At 44.6% G+C, this 15,404-nt stretch overlaps 1 protein-coding gene and 1 long non-coding RNA gene across 2 annotated transcripts in view; one reads left to right on the top strand and one right to left on the bottom strand.

The window, feature by feature from the left end:
- LOC135423707 (uncharacterized) overlaps nucleotides 1–3,742 on the bottom strand; it is a 140,554-nt gene extending 136,812 nt beyond the window's left edge. The window contains exons 1-2 of the long non-coding RNA XR_010434911.1: nucleotides 3,400–3,742; nucleotides 939–999 (exon numbers count right to left, since the gene is read on the bottom strand). This is a non-coding gene — a long non-coding RNA (uncharacterized LOC135423707). The remainder of the gene's footprint in view (nucleotides 1–938; nucleotides 1,000–3,399) is intronic.
- Nucleotides 3,743–6,831: 3,089 nt separating this feature from the next.
- The window catches only part of PTPN1 (protein tyrosine phosphatase non-receptor type 1), a 33,753-nt gene continuing 25,180 nt past the window's right edge, over nucleotides 6,832–15,404 (top strand). The window contains exon 1 of the mRNA XM_064674222.1: nucleotides 6,832–6,997. Within this exon, the coding sequence (XP_064530292.1) occupies nucleotides 6,935–6,997 (63 nt within the window). The 5' untranslated portion in view covers nucleotides 6,832–6,934. The remainder of the gene's footprint in view (nucleotides 6,998–15,404) is intronic.

The raw sequence follows: 15,404 nt of genomic DNA, 5'->3' as shown, positions 1-15,404 counted from the left end.
TTTGCCACAAACATTAAGCTCCACACTGAGCTGTGCTCAGTACAGTTTATCTGTGCTTGTCAGGGCCATTACCAAGCCTGTGTGTCACCAGGAGATGGCATATGGAAGCAGGTCCAAGCATAGCAGTAGTAGTAGTAGTAGTAATAGTAATAATAATGATAATAATAATAATAATAATAACATAGAACACAGTTTACTGTTGATCACTGAAACTGTAGGTTTAGCTGTGGTGTCTCAGGATGAAGTCTTCAGGGGCAATACTGGCTTATGGGACTGATATTTGTCTTCTGTTCTCTTCCTGCCCCAGCATTACCGTGTCCTATTGTTCTAGAAAAATTGTTTCTGTGCCACGTGGTCCACTATACTGGAGACCTGATCTTGCTTAAAACTAATCCAGAAGAAAACCCAGTTTCTTGTGGGGAGTGTTTTTTTTGTTGTCAAAAACAACAACTCCGTTTCCAAGTGCAGCTGCATAAATAGTCAGGCTGGCACAACTGCAGGGGTGGGATACCACAGAAACCAGCAGCAGGTGGCAAGGGAGGTCAATATTGCTGCCACACACTTTGCCTTGGGATACACAGCCTCGAGTCTGGTCAGCAGTTCATATATATAATTCACTTTGCTGCAAGCTAAGTGTACTGGCAGCAAGGAATTCAGGACACACTGCAAAACCCCCGGGGAAACCCAGGTAAATTTGCAACTGCCCTGCTTGCACTACCTGCCATGCCATGGTCACGGGGACACCAAGAACTGTCTCAATACTGAACTAACAGTGTATCAATAACTCTAATTTAATCTAGTGCTTCCTTGCATGTGTAAAAATATCAGTCACAACTTTGAATGAACTGCAGACATTTCCTTGAACACTTGTATCTTCAACTTGAGGGCAAAGACATTTATGCTTGCCAGACTACAGGTCTGCAGACTTAAGAACTCACCATCCTGCAGGCACGGGAAGCAGAGGGGAAGGCGATTCCAAACTCAGGTGTGCAGTAGCTGCTGAAAGGAAAAAGGATCATTTAAGGAAAGGGTTGCTGAAAACACTCTCTCATTAATCTAAAACACTGCCTAAAGCATAAACTAGTGAGTGAAAGCCTTGGGGTAAAATACCCTATAATCACAAACATACTCACATAATTTCTGGCAGTAGAGAGTATACAACACCTGAGTCCCATGTGACAAAATCAACTGCATTTGGAAATCTTTATTTAGAAAACTAAGCAATCTGGCAAGATTTCAACACAGACTTCCTAAAAGCTAATGCTGCAAAACAAAAGCCAGCTCTGCAAGTGTAATTTTACTTTATTATCACATTAGCCATAAAAAAAGTAAGTCTTTCTATTAGTTGCTGCTTGACCTAAAATTATTTGAAGAGTAAAATTCAGGCTGTGATTGCCACGAGCAGGAAGGACTGGAGTGCCATCCAATGGTGAGACAGTCTTTAGCAGCTTTGACTTAAAGATTTCTCCCTATACCTGCTCCTGCCACAGCATGACATTAAACACCTCCTGCAAAGCCATGAAGGCTGAAAAAGGTTCACCAGCAGACAGTGCAGAGGCACACACATACATTGCACACCTCCCCCGAGGCACACCATCACCCAGGGCTGAAATGTCCATGCACAGGTAACAGGTATATCCCTCCCTTCCTTTGCACACACAATTCCAATAGGTGATTTCTCAATGTTAGTTTAGTGTCCTTTGCAAAAAAAAAATCCAAAAGTTATTCTTCCTCTCTATTAACAGAGGCAGCAGGGTTTGGGTATCCTGCTCCTGCTAACAACATTCAGGTTATCCCATCCCATCCCATCCCATCCCATCCCATCCCATCCCAGGACTTCTGCTTCCTAATAGCTACAGGCCAAGCCTGCCAGCTGACAGAGCAGTGTGTCCTGAGGAGTCACATATCCTGCCACTCCACAGAATGTGGGTTGTCTATTTGCAATTTTTTTCATCATCGAGTTGCTTTGAACTTCAGAGGATGAAGAGAGGATATGAAATGTATGATTGAGTTGTGACAAACACCTGCCTTTTTTATGAAGTGGAAATAAGTAACAAGATCTGACCCTTTTCTTTGGATTCTCATTTTCTTTTCCAGTGCCAGGTTGTAATGGATAATATGACAACAAAAAACTCTCAATCACATTACACTGGGATGAAAAAGCAATGTGCCTCAAGTTACCCAGGTTGGAATCATTTTGGGGAGGGACAGCCTTCCTCAGTAAAGTGCAAGAAGGGTTGTGTCCTGAGACCACAGAATGTTTTCATTTACCTAATCCTCCATTATTGTAAGGATCTAAGTCACCAGTCATACTTTTAATCTCTTCTGTGCTTTTTTTTCACGCAATACTTTGCAGATTTTGCAACTTTTAGCATTTTGAAAGGTAGATCATAAATTTCACAGAGGCTGTTAGGAAATATTTTGCTGCTCTGCACCTGTGTTGAGGCACCATTTGAAGACTAAATATCTGTTAAAGGGCTGAACACGTTTATGGTTGCACAGGTGTCTGATCCAACTGGCCCTTTTCAGCCCATATTCTTGAGAGGAATATATTTAAGACCTTCAGTTCTACTGGGACAGGCATCCAAAAGTGTAGAGCCTGTCAAGTCCCACTCAGCATTAGGGTAAACTATTGGAAATATAATGAAAACAGACCTTCTCATAACAATTCCAACCCAGACATTCCAATTACCTATGCTATTCTATCCCAATCATCACTAGATTGTATTGTAAGATTTTTTTTTTTCATTTGTACTGGTTTATAATAAGAAAGAAATAGTTCAGAAGTCCCTTTCAAAACAAGTCATACTGTGCCAGGGTCAATTTTCCCTCCAGAAGCATTTTAAACTGAAATATTTTGCCAGTGGGAAAATACATCTTCACAATGCGGGATGGAAAGAAATGGTGTAAAAACTTAAATGGCTCAACTCTTCATAATTCTCCACTGACAGTTATAGCAGTTTTAAGACCCTATACTGAAGGAAAATAAAATAGAACTTTAATTATTACTGGATTAAATGATGGATCAAGGATGGTCTTTTCATCCTGCTTTCATGCAGAGCCTAATTCGGACAGAACAGCCTGTGCCTGACAATATCCATGCAACGATAATTTTATGCTAAATATTTTTCATAAAATGAAAAATGGTGTCCATAGCTTCCACACAGGAGACATCAGGACCTGTTTGGGAGCCGAGGAATGAGCCCTCACGACCCGCAGGAGTGACCTTGCAGCCTCCTTGCAGCTACTCAGATCCTGGATTTCAGCCTCGTCCCTGGAGAATCAGAGGCACTGCAAGGAATAATGCAGGATATGGACATAATTATCACTACAGAAAACAGGTCGTGTCGAAGAGGAAGACATTTGTTTGATTGCATGAGCAGCTCTGCCCTCACCCACCTGCCTCCAGCAATGCAGCCACAGGAGACACCGACCGCCAACACGGTGCCGGTGTTTCCTCCGCTCCACACAGCTCTAACGATGGAGGAGTGACACCAAGCGGCTCCTCTCGATGGTGCGGACATTCCGTGTTGCTACAGGTGATGTTCTGTCAGGGGCGTCTTCGCCAGAGCTCCTCTATGGGCAGGTAAAACGGCTCCGGTGTGGGGAAAGGGACCCGCTCAGCCCTCACAAACCACCAGGGACCCCTCCAGCCCTCACACACCCTGATGGACCCCCCCAGCCCTCACACTGAGGGAACCCCTCAGCCCTCACACTGAGGGACCCCCTCAGCCCTCACACTGATGGACCCCCTCAGCCCTCACACTGATGGACCCCCTCAGCCCTCACACTGAGAGAACACCCCAGCCCTCACACACCCTGATGGACCCCCTCAGCCCTCACACTGAGGGAACTCCCCAGCCCTCACACTGAGAGAACACCCCAGCCCTCACACACCCTGATGGACCCCCTCAGCCCTCACACTGAGGGACCCCCTCAGCCCTCACAGGGAGGGACTCCCTCAGCCCTCACACTGATGGACCCCCTCAGCCCTCACACCCTGACAGATCCCTCAGCCCTCACAGGGAGGGACCCCCTCTGCCCTCACACACCCTGACAGAGCCCCTCAACCCTCACACACCCTGACAGAGCCCCTCAGCCCTCACACACCCTGACAGATCCCTCAGCCCTCACACTGAGGGACTCCCTCAGCCCTCACACTCCCTGAAGGTACCACATGCATGATGTCCCCGTCCAATCCACTGAACCCCAGCCTGGTGTTCAGCCCGGTCCGATCTCCAAGGAGTTGCATCTCCTTTTCATCGCTGTTATCTCCCCTCACCTTCCACCTCAGGCCTGATCCCGCTGAATTCCATTGCCAGAATGTCCCAGCCGTGCTCCCCACGAGGCTGCTGAAGTGAAACCAGCCCCTCAAGGATGCTGCTGCTCCCCTGCTGATCAGGCAACGAAAGGTCCAGCAAACCAGGCCACCCTCATGCTGGCCCTTCCTCAGCCATCCGTGAATACCCCAATTCCCTCTCTAGGATCTCTGAAGATTGTGGGCACATGATTACACTGGAGTGTGTCCACGAGGCTGGGGAAGGCTCTAGATGCTAAGTCCTATGAGGAGCAGCTGAGCGGGCTGGAGGGGCTCACCCTGGAGAAAAGGAGGATCAGGGGGGACCTTCTCATCCTCCCCAAATCCCTGACAGGAGGGAGGATCCAGCTGGGGGTCAGGCTCTGCTCCAAGGGAACAAGGGATAGGATGAGAGGAAACAGCCTTAAGCTGTGCCAGGGGACGTTCAGGTTGGACATCAGGAGGAATTTCTTCACGGAAAGGGTGGTCAGGCATTGGAAGGGGCTGCCCAGGGAGGTGGTGGAGTGACCATCCCTGGAGGTGTCCAAGGAACGACTGGACGTGGCACTCAGTGCTCTGGGCTGGGTGACAACGTGGGGATCGGGCACAGGTTGGACTCGGTGATCTCGAGGTCTTTTCCAACCTCAGTTGGAATACCATATATTGGTATCTAACTGCATGTTGTGAGGGTCTCAGTTTTTTAGCCCTGGATGTCATTGCATGCAAAAGCAAAGCCAGAATTCCATAGCATATGCACCAGTTAGCTGTGTTTTTCTGACATGGGAGTTGCAATGTGTGTCACTGCTGCAAATGCTTTCTTACTTCTTTTATACAAGCATATATAGGTAAAAGCAAATATTTGTAATGCAGTCTACCCCCTCCAAAATTTCCAGTTGTTCAACAAAATCATTCATTGAACCAGACATTTAAAGTGTTACCAGTCACACGTGTTGCCCCTGGGATGGACAGAAATTTACGAAGAAATGTAAGGTACACTCTGATTTTCTGGGTTACTCTGTGAAATCTGTGATATTCAGCTGAATATGAATTTATTCAGGGCAATATCAGTTTTTGTCATTCGAGGCAATTATTTGTGTGACAACAGTACACACTGAGCAGAATGTATTGCTGATGAATGATTGACTGAAAAACTTGTACTGATTTTATGTATCAAGTCCACTCAGGTGACAAAAGCACAAAAGATTGTGCATTGGTTTCCTTTATAAGATGCAGTAATTCAATTCCATTTAACTGTAGCATCACAACTCTGACCTCTTCTATGTAGGATCAGGTTTATGCTTGCACAGAAAATGGCCATCCACAGGAACTCCTCTTTGGTGACATGAGACAGAGCCATCTCTCAATACGGAATCATTGAAACACAGCAAGACTCCCCACATACGTTCAGAATTTGTGACCCTGAAATGACAGGGAAAGGAAAAAGCAGCAAAGTGGTTTAAATCTGTGTCAGCAACACTGACGCACCTGACATGTTGGAAACTCCACCATGCTGTGCTTAGGGCATTTATAATTGAATTCTCTCATGAAAAGTGTCGATCCTACAAATCCGCTTTCACCACCTTATTCTGGGTCAGCATTCCTGCTGCAGAGGTACCAAGTGTGGCACCAGCCCTCAGTAACTGTGTGCTCCAAAAGGCAGTTCCAAACAGCCGTGGAACAAACAGAAGCTGTCTGACATAAGGAGTAAAATTCCTTGCTTGGGAAACAAATTATGCTCTACCATTGTACTTGGGATTAACTATGTCCATATGCTTGGATCATCTGGACTTGAAATTCAGGATTAAGGACGTTGGCTCTCTGAGATGTGTAGGCTACATTCATTTGGAAATAAATGGTCTTAGGAAAAAGATGGGGTAGAACGACACATTTCCCTCCTGTGATAGAACTATAGCACCTGGATAGTAATGGCCATTTCAGATTAGGAATCCAAGAGCCGAGGACAAGCAAGCAAACGCCAACAGAGCTTGTGGCATTCCTTTAAATTACAGGGTATGGGCCAACTGACAAAAATACATTTCATTCTGCAGATTGTGTAAGAGCGAAAAATCTCTCCATCTGACTGCAGCAAGAGAGAATGTCTTCCCATCTCTAAGTGAGCACATGGACTCCCATCCGAGCGCCCTGCACTGCCAGATCAGGCACTGCCACCACTCCGCCCGTTTCCTGACGGCCCTTCCTCTGCAACCAAACGGCCGCAGGAGAACCTGAAAAGAACTCCGACCCTCCTGCCGCCGCTTGAACACTCGACTCGAGCCCTTCCCCCCGGCTCAGACACCAGAGGGGGCCCGGCCTGGGGCCCGAATGGCTCCGATCTGCTGCGTCCTCGCTGCCGCCTCCAACCTGCGGCCCCTCAGCCGGGCCGGGGCCGCTCTGCCCGGGGCTCGGGCGGGGGCGCGGGGGCGGCGCTCGGGGCCCGAGGGGAAGGCGCTGCCCCCGGAGCCCCCCGGCCCGCGGGGCGGGCGCTGCCCCGGCCCCACCGCCCCGGACGTCGCGTCGTTGGGGCGGGTGCGCAGTTCCGGCGGCGGAGGGAGGGCGGGGGCCGGGCAGAGCCGCCGCGGCCTCGGCAGCAGCTGCAGCCGGAGCTGCCGGAGCAGCGCGGGGGGCCAGGCCCCCGCCATGGAGATCGAGAAGGAGTTCCAGCGGCTCGACCAGGCCGCCAGCTGGGCCGCCATCTACCAGGTGAGGGGCAGCGCCCGGCCGGCTCTGCCCCGCGCCGAGCGGGAGCGCTCCCGCACGCTCTCCCTGGTGCCGCCGCCGGTGCTGCCCCGGCCCCGGGGGCTCGCCCTGCCCTGCCCTGCCCTGCCCGGCCGGGGGCCCTGCCCGCCGCCCCCCGCGCCCTCGGTGCCTGCCCCGCTCAGCCCCGCCGGGGGGCACGGGAGGCCCCGCCGTGCCCCTCGGGGAACGCCCCTGCCCCCGGGCACAGCCCCGCTCCCCGGGACCCCCGGCCGGGCGGGCACCGCGGGCCCGGAGCGGGAGGAGCTGCCCCGGCCGGATCCTCAGCCGCGCTCCGGGCTCGTCCAGGCGCCGCTTGGAGCCCAGCTCGGACATCAGTCCTCAGCAGCCTGTTAGAACTGCGCTTTCCGAGCCGCGGGGGAGGGAATCTGTAGGGTTTGCCTTTTGTTTTGGAACAGAAAAGCAGTGATGGGCAGCATCTCACGCACCGAGCTTTGCAGTCACCTTAATCGTAGAACAGAGGCTAAAGCAGCATGTTAGCAATACTTGTGCAATTGGCTGGTACTGGTTTTTTGTTATGTCCTTTACTGCATGTAGATTTTTTGTGACATTTTAAAACACCTGTGTAGCAAACGTGAATGCTCACAGGGATATTTGGCTGCTGGATCCGGTTTCACATACGAGCCACAGAAATTAGTGCTTTTTTCTTTAAAAGTTCTTCACACGTGTATCTAAAGTGAAGTTTAAGAGAAGATGAAGTACATGAATGGCTGAGTGGATGTGTTCAGTCAGATCAGGCAGCATTACTTAAACATCCATTTGAATGTTTAGGCTGGTATATTACATAAATTAATGAGCTGAAGTTCATATTTGCAACAAAGAAGTTGAGCTTTGCTTCCTTTCAGTATGAATTTCTCTGGTGATAGACCTCTAAAAGAAGGAGTGAAGTTGTATAAAAGTGAAATAAATGGACTCGAGTTTCAGAATCACAGAAGGCAAGTTTTAAAAGTAATAGCTTGCAGGATGAACGTCTTCAGTTGTTTGACATTTAGAGAATAAGCATGAAATGTTGAGCATGCTTTTCAGAAGGTCCCTTTTTTATATTTCCTTCCCTGCAGAGTGTCTGTGCTTTGCTGACTGTATCAGTTGAAAGTCATGTGGATATATGACGTTATGTTTTTGCTGAACTGTTCTGGACGATTTGGTGTGTTGCAGGCTTAGTACTCAGGAAATGATTTTGAGTAATAGAGCTTTGTAATGGAAGAGGTCTAATTCTACAGGTACAATTTAATTACAGAAATGAAGTATCTGAGGAGAATGAGGGAATGGGCCATTTTCTGTGAAGGATCAGCATTCAGTGATATTTTTGTCCTACTCTCTTTGAATGATGTGACTCAGTAGCTTGCCTCAAGTGTGGCACAGCATGAGCTTTGATTCAGGATTGAAATTCAATTAAAAAAAATAAAAGGACTAAAGTGATTCTTTGATTTGTATCCAACTATTGATATGCACAGTGGGTGGGGTTTTTACTTGGTTTTTTTTTTTCCCTGAGATTGATTAGTAAATATGTACATCTGTGTCATGAAATTCAGTTTCTCAGCTGTATCCTGCTTTTAAATCAGCTGTTGAAAATGACATCTTGGCAGGTCATGTACATCTGGAAGAACAATGTGCTTCTCTATAATCCGTGCTTTTGATGTCTGGGCTGTGACATTAACAAAGCAGTTTTCCTACAAATACCAGGCTTTGCCTGAAGAATGCAGTAAGTAGAATAATCTATGTTATTGGTGCAGAAAAAAAGCCTCCCCCCAAGTTCATTGTACCACAGGCTTCTGGTAGCTGGTGTTAATGACTGTAACTGCTGAAATCCAGAAATGTTCACCAGTAATCCAAGTGAACATAATGCAATTTGCCAACAGGCTCTTCTTCTTGCTCTTGGCTAAATCTGTTATCTAGAGATACACAGCTGCACAGCATCTGGAGGAGGAGTCAGGAATACTACAGGGAGGTGAAGCTAATTGAAGGTATGGCTACAAGGAGGCTTGTCTGGGTGCCACGTGACTTAGAAGGGTTAAAATTGTCCCAGCTTCTATTTTTTTGTTGTTTTTTGGACGAGCGGAAGCCGTGTTCAGCTATGATAGTACAGTTGTGACAGAACAGAATTTAGATTACTTTTTTTTTATTTTTCAGCAGAAATAATCACAGGATGGGGACACAAACATTTCAAAATTAAGACCTCGTGTAGGTGATTTTGCGATGACATGACTTGGGCACCACATGTGTAGTGGAACATTCTCCACGACAGCTGGTCAGAACAGGGTGAACAGTGATGAACTTCTTCGTGTTTTGTTGGTTTGGTGATTTATTTTTTTTTTGTTGGTTTTGATTTTAGTTTTGGGGTGAGTTTTTTTTTGTTTTTTTAATACCCATTCTTGTCCCTTTATTTTCTTCTAGATTTACTTGCTACAAGAACTATGAGCCATGAGATCCTGTGAAGGTTGTTCAGGGACCTAAGTGATAAAAAGAACTGCTCAGGCTCTGGCTGTTGCTTGTATTTTAGAGAAACATACTTAGAAGATAATTAATAAAATAACACCTGATCTAAGCATAAGAAAGGCCCATTCAAATTCAAATCCTCTTCCATAAAACAGTAAGTTAAAGAAACGTGATTAAAGGTGAGCTTTGCCACGTGCTAAAGGTGTGCAACAGAAAACAAGTGCTCAGGGGTAAGTGAATGGTACCCACCCTGCATAAATATCATCAGAACTATCTGTTGGAATGAAAAGCATTCGCTCTGCAGATGTCACAACAAAAAACCCATAGCCCAAAGCTAAGAAAAACACAGTTTAGGCTTGCTGTTAGAGCAGGTGAGAAAAAGGTAGATATTTGTTCAGAATATCAAAGCAACATTTGATTTTCATTTACTCACAGTGAGTGCAACCTGCATTTTCACAGCAATTTTATATGCAGAAGTCTTTCGGAATTTTCGGAGGTATTTTAGTTTCTAACTTCTCACACAGTGTGATAGGATGAGATATTATCTTAAAAACACAACCCTCAAATACAGGTAGGGTTGCTTCTTGTGTTTATATAAACTGAGTATGTTGACTTTAGTATGTTGGCCAATGATATTAATGTTGATGTGCTTATCGGGAACAGTAAAAATACCTCTGAATTATTTGCCATTCAACTGGGATTCCATGCACTATGGAGAGAGGCAGAGCTGACATTTGGGGACAGCTCATGCAAAGTTTTCCGTGTGAAGGTAACAAAATGAAACTAAAATGTGCACTCTTTTCTAATTTTTATAGTTAGTAGAATATAAAGGAAGAAAGAACTGGGCATAGTCTGCATTTTCAAATATATTTGGAAGTGGGTATCCTGAACTAACTATGCTGCTGGGAACTCTGGAAAGCTGAAGTGCAGTTAAGAGTTGGGTTTGAGGCCTGTAAGAGACACATAATTGTTCTAAGTTTCTTTATTAATTTTTGAGGGTATTCTAAACAAATATGAACGTGAATGTCAGTTTTTCCAACCCCCTCTCCAAGCTAAACTAAAATACTCCACATTATGAAAATTAATAAGCTTTCCTCAGACGATGGGAGGAAGACAGAAAGGGTTTGTGGACATTTGGATATCTCTCTGTGAAGAGAGAAAAGGCATGGGAAGTTTTTAACATATTCACTGTCTCTGGGAAATATTTGTAGAATATGTAGATAGGTTTTGATGGTGCAAGTAAACTGTGAAATGGTTGACCCTGTAGGCTTGTACTAGTGTGGTTGTGTTGTGTATTTAAAGTCAGTGAGCAGGAAGTCCTACAAGTGTTTTTGGTTTACGAGCTGCGGGAGGGTTCAGATGTTGTCCTGCTGCATTTGGGTTACTGCTTTGCCCTGGTGCTGAGCAGCAGATAAATTGAGGCATGAGCATGACTTATTATGAATGCATCTTTGGGCTTTATTCTGCCAGTTCTTGCTGCTGCAGAGTGCAGGTCTCTGCATGCAGTGCCTTGCCACTGCTTAATTTGTGCTCTGTTGATTCATCCGAGGCTCAGTGTAATTGGCTCTGGTTATGGAAAGCTGGTTTAGAACTGAGAGTTGCAGGGAGTCTCTTTTCCTTCAATAAACCAGACATATTCCGTGTTTTCCAGGCTGTTCAGCCACTGAATTTTGATACCTGTTGTGGAGGGGCAAACAGGGATAGAGTAGCAGAGTCTCTGTGGTTCCCAGAGCCAGCACCCTCCCCTGAAAACCAGAGTTCCTGTTGAATTGCTGGTGATGGCACATTTTGTGCTGTTAAGACTGGATCAGAGCACTGCTACGGTTTTCCTAGACTTTTTCAGGTCAAGGCCAATTGTGTCTACTGCTGGCAAATGTGAGTTTGGGCAAGTCCTGATACGTGGGGCTGCTGAGATGCTTAGTTTTGCTTGGTTTTCAGAGCCTAAAATCTAAGTATTTGAACCCAGATCTTCTGTTGATAGCATGCTGAAAGTAGAACATAGAAAAATGAAGCCTGTTATGGTTATCATTAGCTAAAAAACCCAGAAATGGTACAGTGTGCACACAGTGCTCCACCTGCTTCTGAGCACATCCAGAAGGGGTTTGTGGTGTTAGTAGGTTCTTCCACATGGTACTTATTCCTCCTTCTCTGGGTGCTCGAAGGGCAGATGTATAGAAGAAAACTTAAGGAGAAAGCAGTGTTGGCCACATGCCAAATGTTGTTAAATTCAAATAGAAATAACCCTTGTAAGCAGAGAATAAAATGTCGTAGTGGTAGACCCAAGTATTTTTGAAACTAAAATAACTCTCTAAATATTCTGGGTAGGTTTGAAATAACAGTTCATCCTATGGTTAACTAAACATTAAAATGAAATCTTTTCTTGTAATACTTTGCAGATGGACTTTCTCCAAGGGTTCTCTTTAGCTGAGACTGTGTAAGCTGTGGTTTACCCTGAAATATCACTGCTACTTTCTTGTAAACATGAGAATTATCAGGTTTGAGATCAGTGTCACTACTTATCTGTTTGGATTGTGAATTTAGCCTCATTATATACCTGAGGATACTAAGTGATTCCTTAAAATTGAGAATTCACGTGTGCTTCAAAGTGGACATCTTTGACATAAAAGAAAATTAAGGAGGTAAGAGTTTACAAAATACAAAACCTGTAAGAAAAGGTACAAGCTTGAAGTCATGTCATTGCTTGTGCTCCCCTGAACGTGAGATTGGGGGGGTTGTTTCAGCCACCAGATAATGCCAGTGAATTTGTTTTCCCATAGTTAAATAAACTAGTTTTTCCTTCAGTCTCCACATATGCAAAATGATATTTATATTCAGTGGAGTGATAGCTTTTTTTTTTTTTAGCTTTCATGCCCTTTTGTAACACAGAGGTGAAGGAACAGAATACTTGCATTTAGTATCAGTATTCTGTCACTAGTAATATCCTAAGGAGTGTTCTACTAGGATTTGGGGGTTTGTGTGTTTGGGGTTTTTTTAGGTACCTGCAAATGAGTGTGACAGAAAGGTCAGCTCCTGTAATGCTTCAGACAATTCAGCATCATAGGCTGTTTATTCTGTTATTCTCTGTTAAATCAAAGGCCTGTTATCCAGCATGGAAGGGGTAAGTTCCCTACACAGAGGGAAAGTTTCTCAAAATGTGACTTGAGTAGGAGGCTTATTAACAACAAATGGATAAATGTTTGAAAATTTAATATTGTACCATAAACCTACCAAATTAGCAAAATAAACAAAACAAACTCCAGCCCCTTACCTGGAGTGGTTAGAATGTTCCCAGCAATTTCATATTAAAGTTTACTTGATTCTGCTTATTTCTGTAATACTGATTTGGAAAAAGGACAGCACAAACTAAGACACAAAACATCAGAGCCTTGCCCAGGGCTTGGTGTCGTCTGCAGTGCTGAGGCGAAGCACTGTCAGCGTTCAGACATTTTACAGAATTGCATACATTTAAAACTTCATTATTTTTAAAATATTAGACTAGACTAAAACTATTAGACTGGAACGTTTGTCTGCACCTCTGTGAAAGTGTGCCCAGCATCAGTGTCAGAGGAAAGCAGCTCCAGTGAGAGTTTTTCTGAAAGAAGTGAGTTCATGAAAATGCAGAAACCACTTCTCTGCAACGTTCATAATTAATAGAGACTCGATCTGCTCTCTGAGCTTGGCTGCGTGCACCACTTACCACTGAGGGGTTTGGGGGTTTGTTTTAGTCATTGGTCAACTTGTTTCATGTTGATTTGCACAAGAAGCATTTTTTTCAGTCTAGTGCCAGCAGACATGCCCTTGCTGGTTTGACTGGGAGAGGCACTTTGATAGAGCATCCAAGTGCCTTTGTGTGTTCCCTTTGTAGCTGATGTCGTACAAAAGCCAACTCCTTTTCCCCCAACCCCTGTGCATTTAGCTGTGCTTTTTCTCTCACCCACGCTGAGTATGGCGAAGATTCAACAGCTTGCCTGTCATATTGTGCTGAGGAAAAGTGATAAAAGTGATTCTTGGAAATTCATGTGATTCTGCTAGTAGTGATAGCTGATCTGCTTTCAAATCGAGTTTGTGCTTTCTGCTTTTAAGAAAAAAGGGTTCACAGAACAGCAGTGAAAAATCTGATGTCCTTGTTGGGAAGGAAAATCAGCTAGCATAATATGGAACCTTTGGAAATGTTTTTAATGAATTCTTTTTCTCATTTTTAATTCTGTAGGTTCTCTTTCCATGTGCTTTCATGTTGGACAATACTTTATCCTAGAATATGGGCTGATAAACCAGTAACTTATGTTTCCATAAGTTTTGCATTAGTAAATAGTGGAGTAATGAGTTAGTAAAGGGCAGCTACTTGTGGAAGCAAGATAAATCCAGCCAGCTTGCTTGAGAGGTCTGTGGTTTAACTTGTAGCTAGAGTCTGTATGTTTTTTAACTCCAAGTATTTATCATCAACACCAAGTCAGATGTGATTGCTTCCAAATTGTTGTATATTTTTCTCCAGTGACTTTTGTTTTTAGCATATACTCTGCTCCTGTCTCCTCCCAGTCCTTGTTGGCATGATAAATTACACTGTCCTTTTAAGCAGAATTCTTTCGGTGTCACTGATACTGAACATGTACCTTATTTAGTTGCTGATTTGTTAGTCTCTGGAATGAAAAAAATACTTGGACAGTCCCACCTCCTAGTTGAGTGTATCTTTCATGGAAGAAATAAAAACACCTTTCTGCTGCATCCAGCATTAATCTCACATTGAATTCACTTAAATAACACACTGATACCTATGTTAAAGGCCCGTTTCCATTGGTAGGAACTGAAATTTGGTTCCTCCTTTGTATGGAGGATGTCTCCTTTCCTTCTGTTAGGAGTTCTGTAGTTGTCTCAGCTCTTGGTTGTTGTGGATGCTTTGGGAACATGTGGTTTAAGGGATCAAAAGTCACCTTGAGCCCTGAGGGTGAAGAGATCAGCGATGAAGATCATTTACCTGTTTCACTGACTGCGAAGAGATGGTTGAATCAGATTGGCATCGTTTGGTGCCGTCTTTTTCTTCTCCTCAGAAGAAGGTTGAAGCAGTTTCTACATCAGTAGACAGAGAAAATAAGAAAACTTTGGTGCTGTACCAGGGGCAAGTGTGGAGCTGGGCAGATCTCGCTGCAGGCAGAGGAGATTCTCCCCTCTGGGCTGAAAGCTCACTGTACTTAATGTACTAAAATAATCACTTGTTAAAAATGCTACTACATAGTACTATTTTGAACTTAAAGTAACTGTTCTATTTGTGGTCTTTCAGGTGCTTTTTCTTGTATCTGAAGTTCCCAGAATTTTATGCTGCTTCTGTGAAGTACTTGATTCATGGAGTACTTGATGCTATGAGCTACAAAAGACACTCTGTTTCTCAGATTCTTTATTTTTATTTAGAACAAGTATTCTACACAGAGAGAGGAATGTTCTCATAACCTTCTTCCCTTGTGCACATTTGAATGAGAATTGCTTGTTTATAGCATTTCTGATCCCACAGTAACAGGTTACAGTAGCATAAACAGTGTGACCTTTTAATGTGATGGCAGGAAGTAAAATGTGAAATCTATTTTAAAAATGCATCTTTGACTAAGGAAGAGTATACTTCCTTTTTCTGACAGGAAAAATAACCCATACTAGTTCAGAAGATCTCGACTCCATTATACTGTGGGGGGCCTGGTTTTTCCACTGTCTTCTGTACAGTCATTGCAGCTGCTTGAAGTAGGACTAAACCTCTGCCATCCTTGTGTGGAATTGTCTGTCCTTGCTTGGCATTTGTACAGCCATCAGTGACTAAAAGTGGGGGCTACAGGAAAAACACAACTGACATGAGCAAGAGGGTTTAGTAAGAGGAACTTCTTTTGGAAAGAAGGAAAGGGTGGGTCATTGGAGCAAGAACAGGAAAAAAACTACG

This window comes from Pseudopipra pipra, chromosome 17, assembly GCF_036250125.1.
Source record: "Pseudopipra pipra isolate bDixPip1 chromosome 17, bDixPip1.hap1, whole genome shotgun sequence".
Classification (NCBI taxonomy): Eukaryota; Metazoa; Chordata; class Aves; order Passeriformes; family Pipridae; genus Pseudopipra; species Pseudopipra pipra.
The sequence above is the reverse complement of the archived record's forward strand: the minus strand, read 5'-3'. Positions and strand labels throughout refer to the sequence as shown.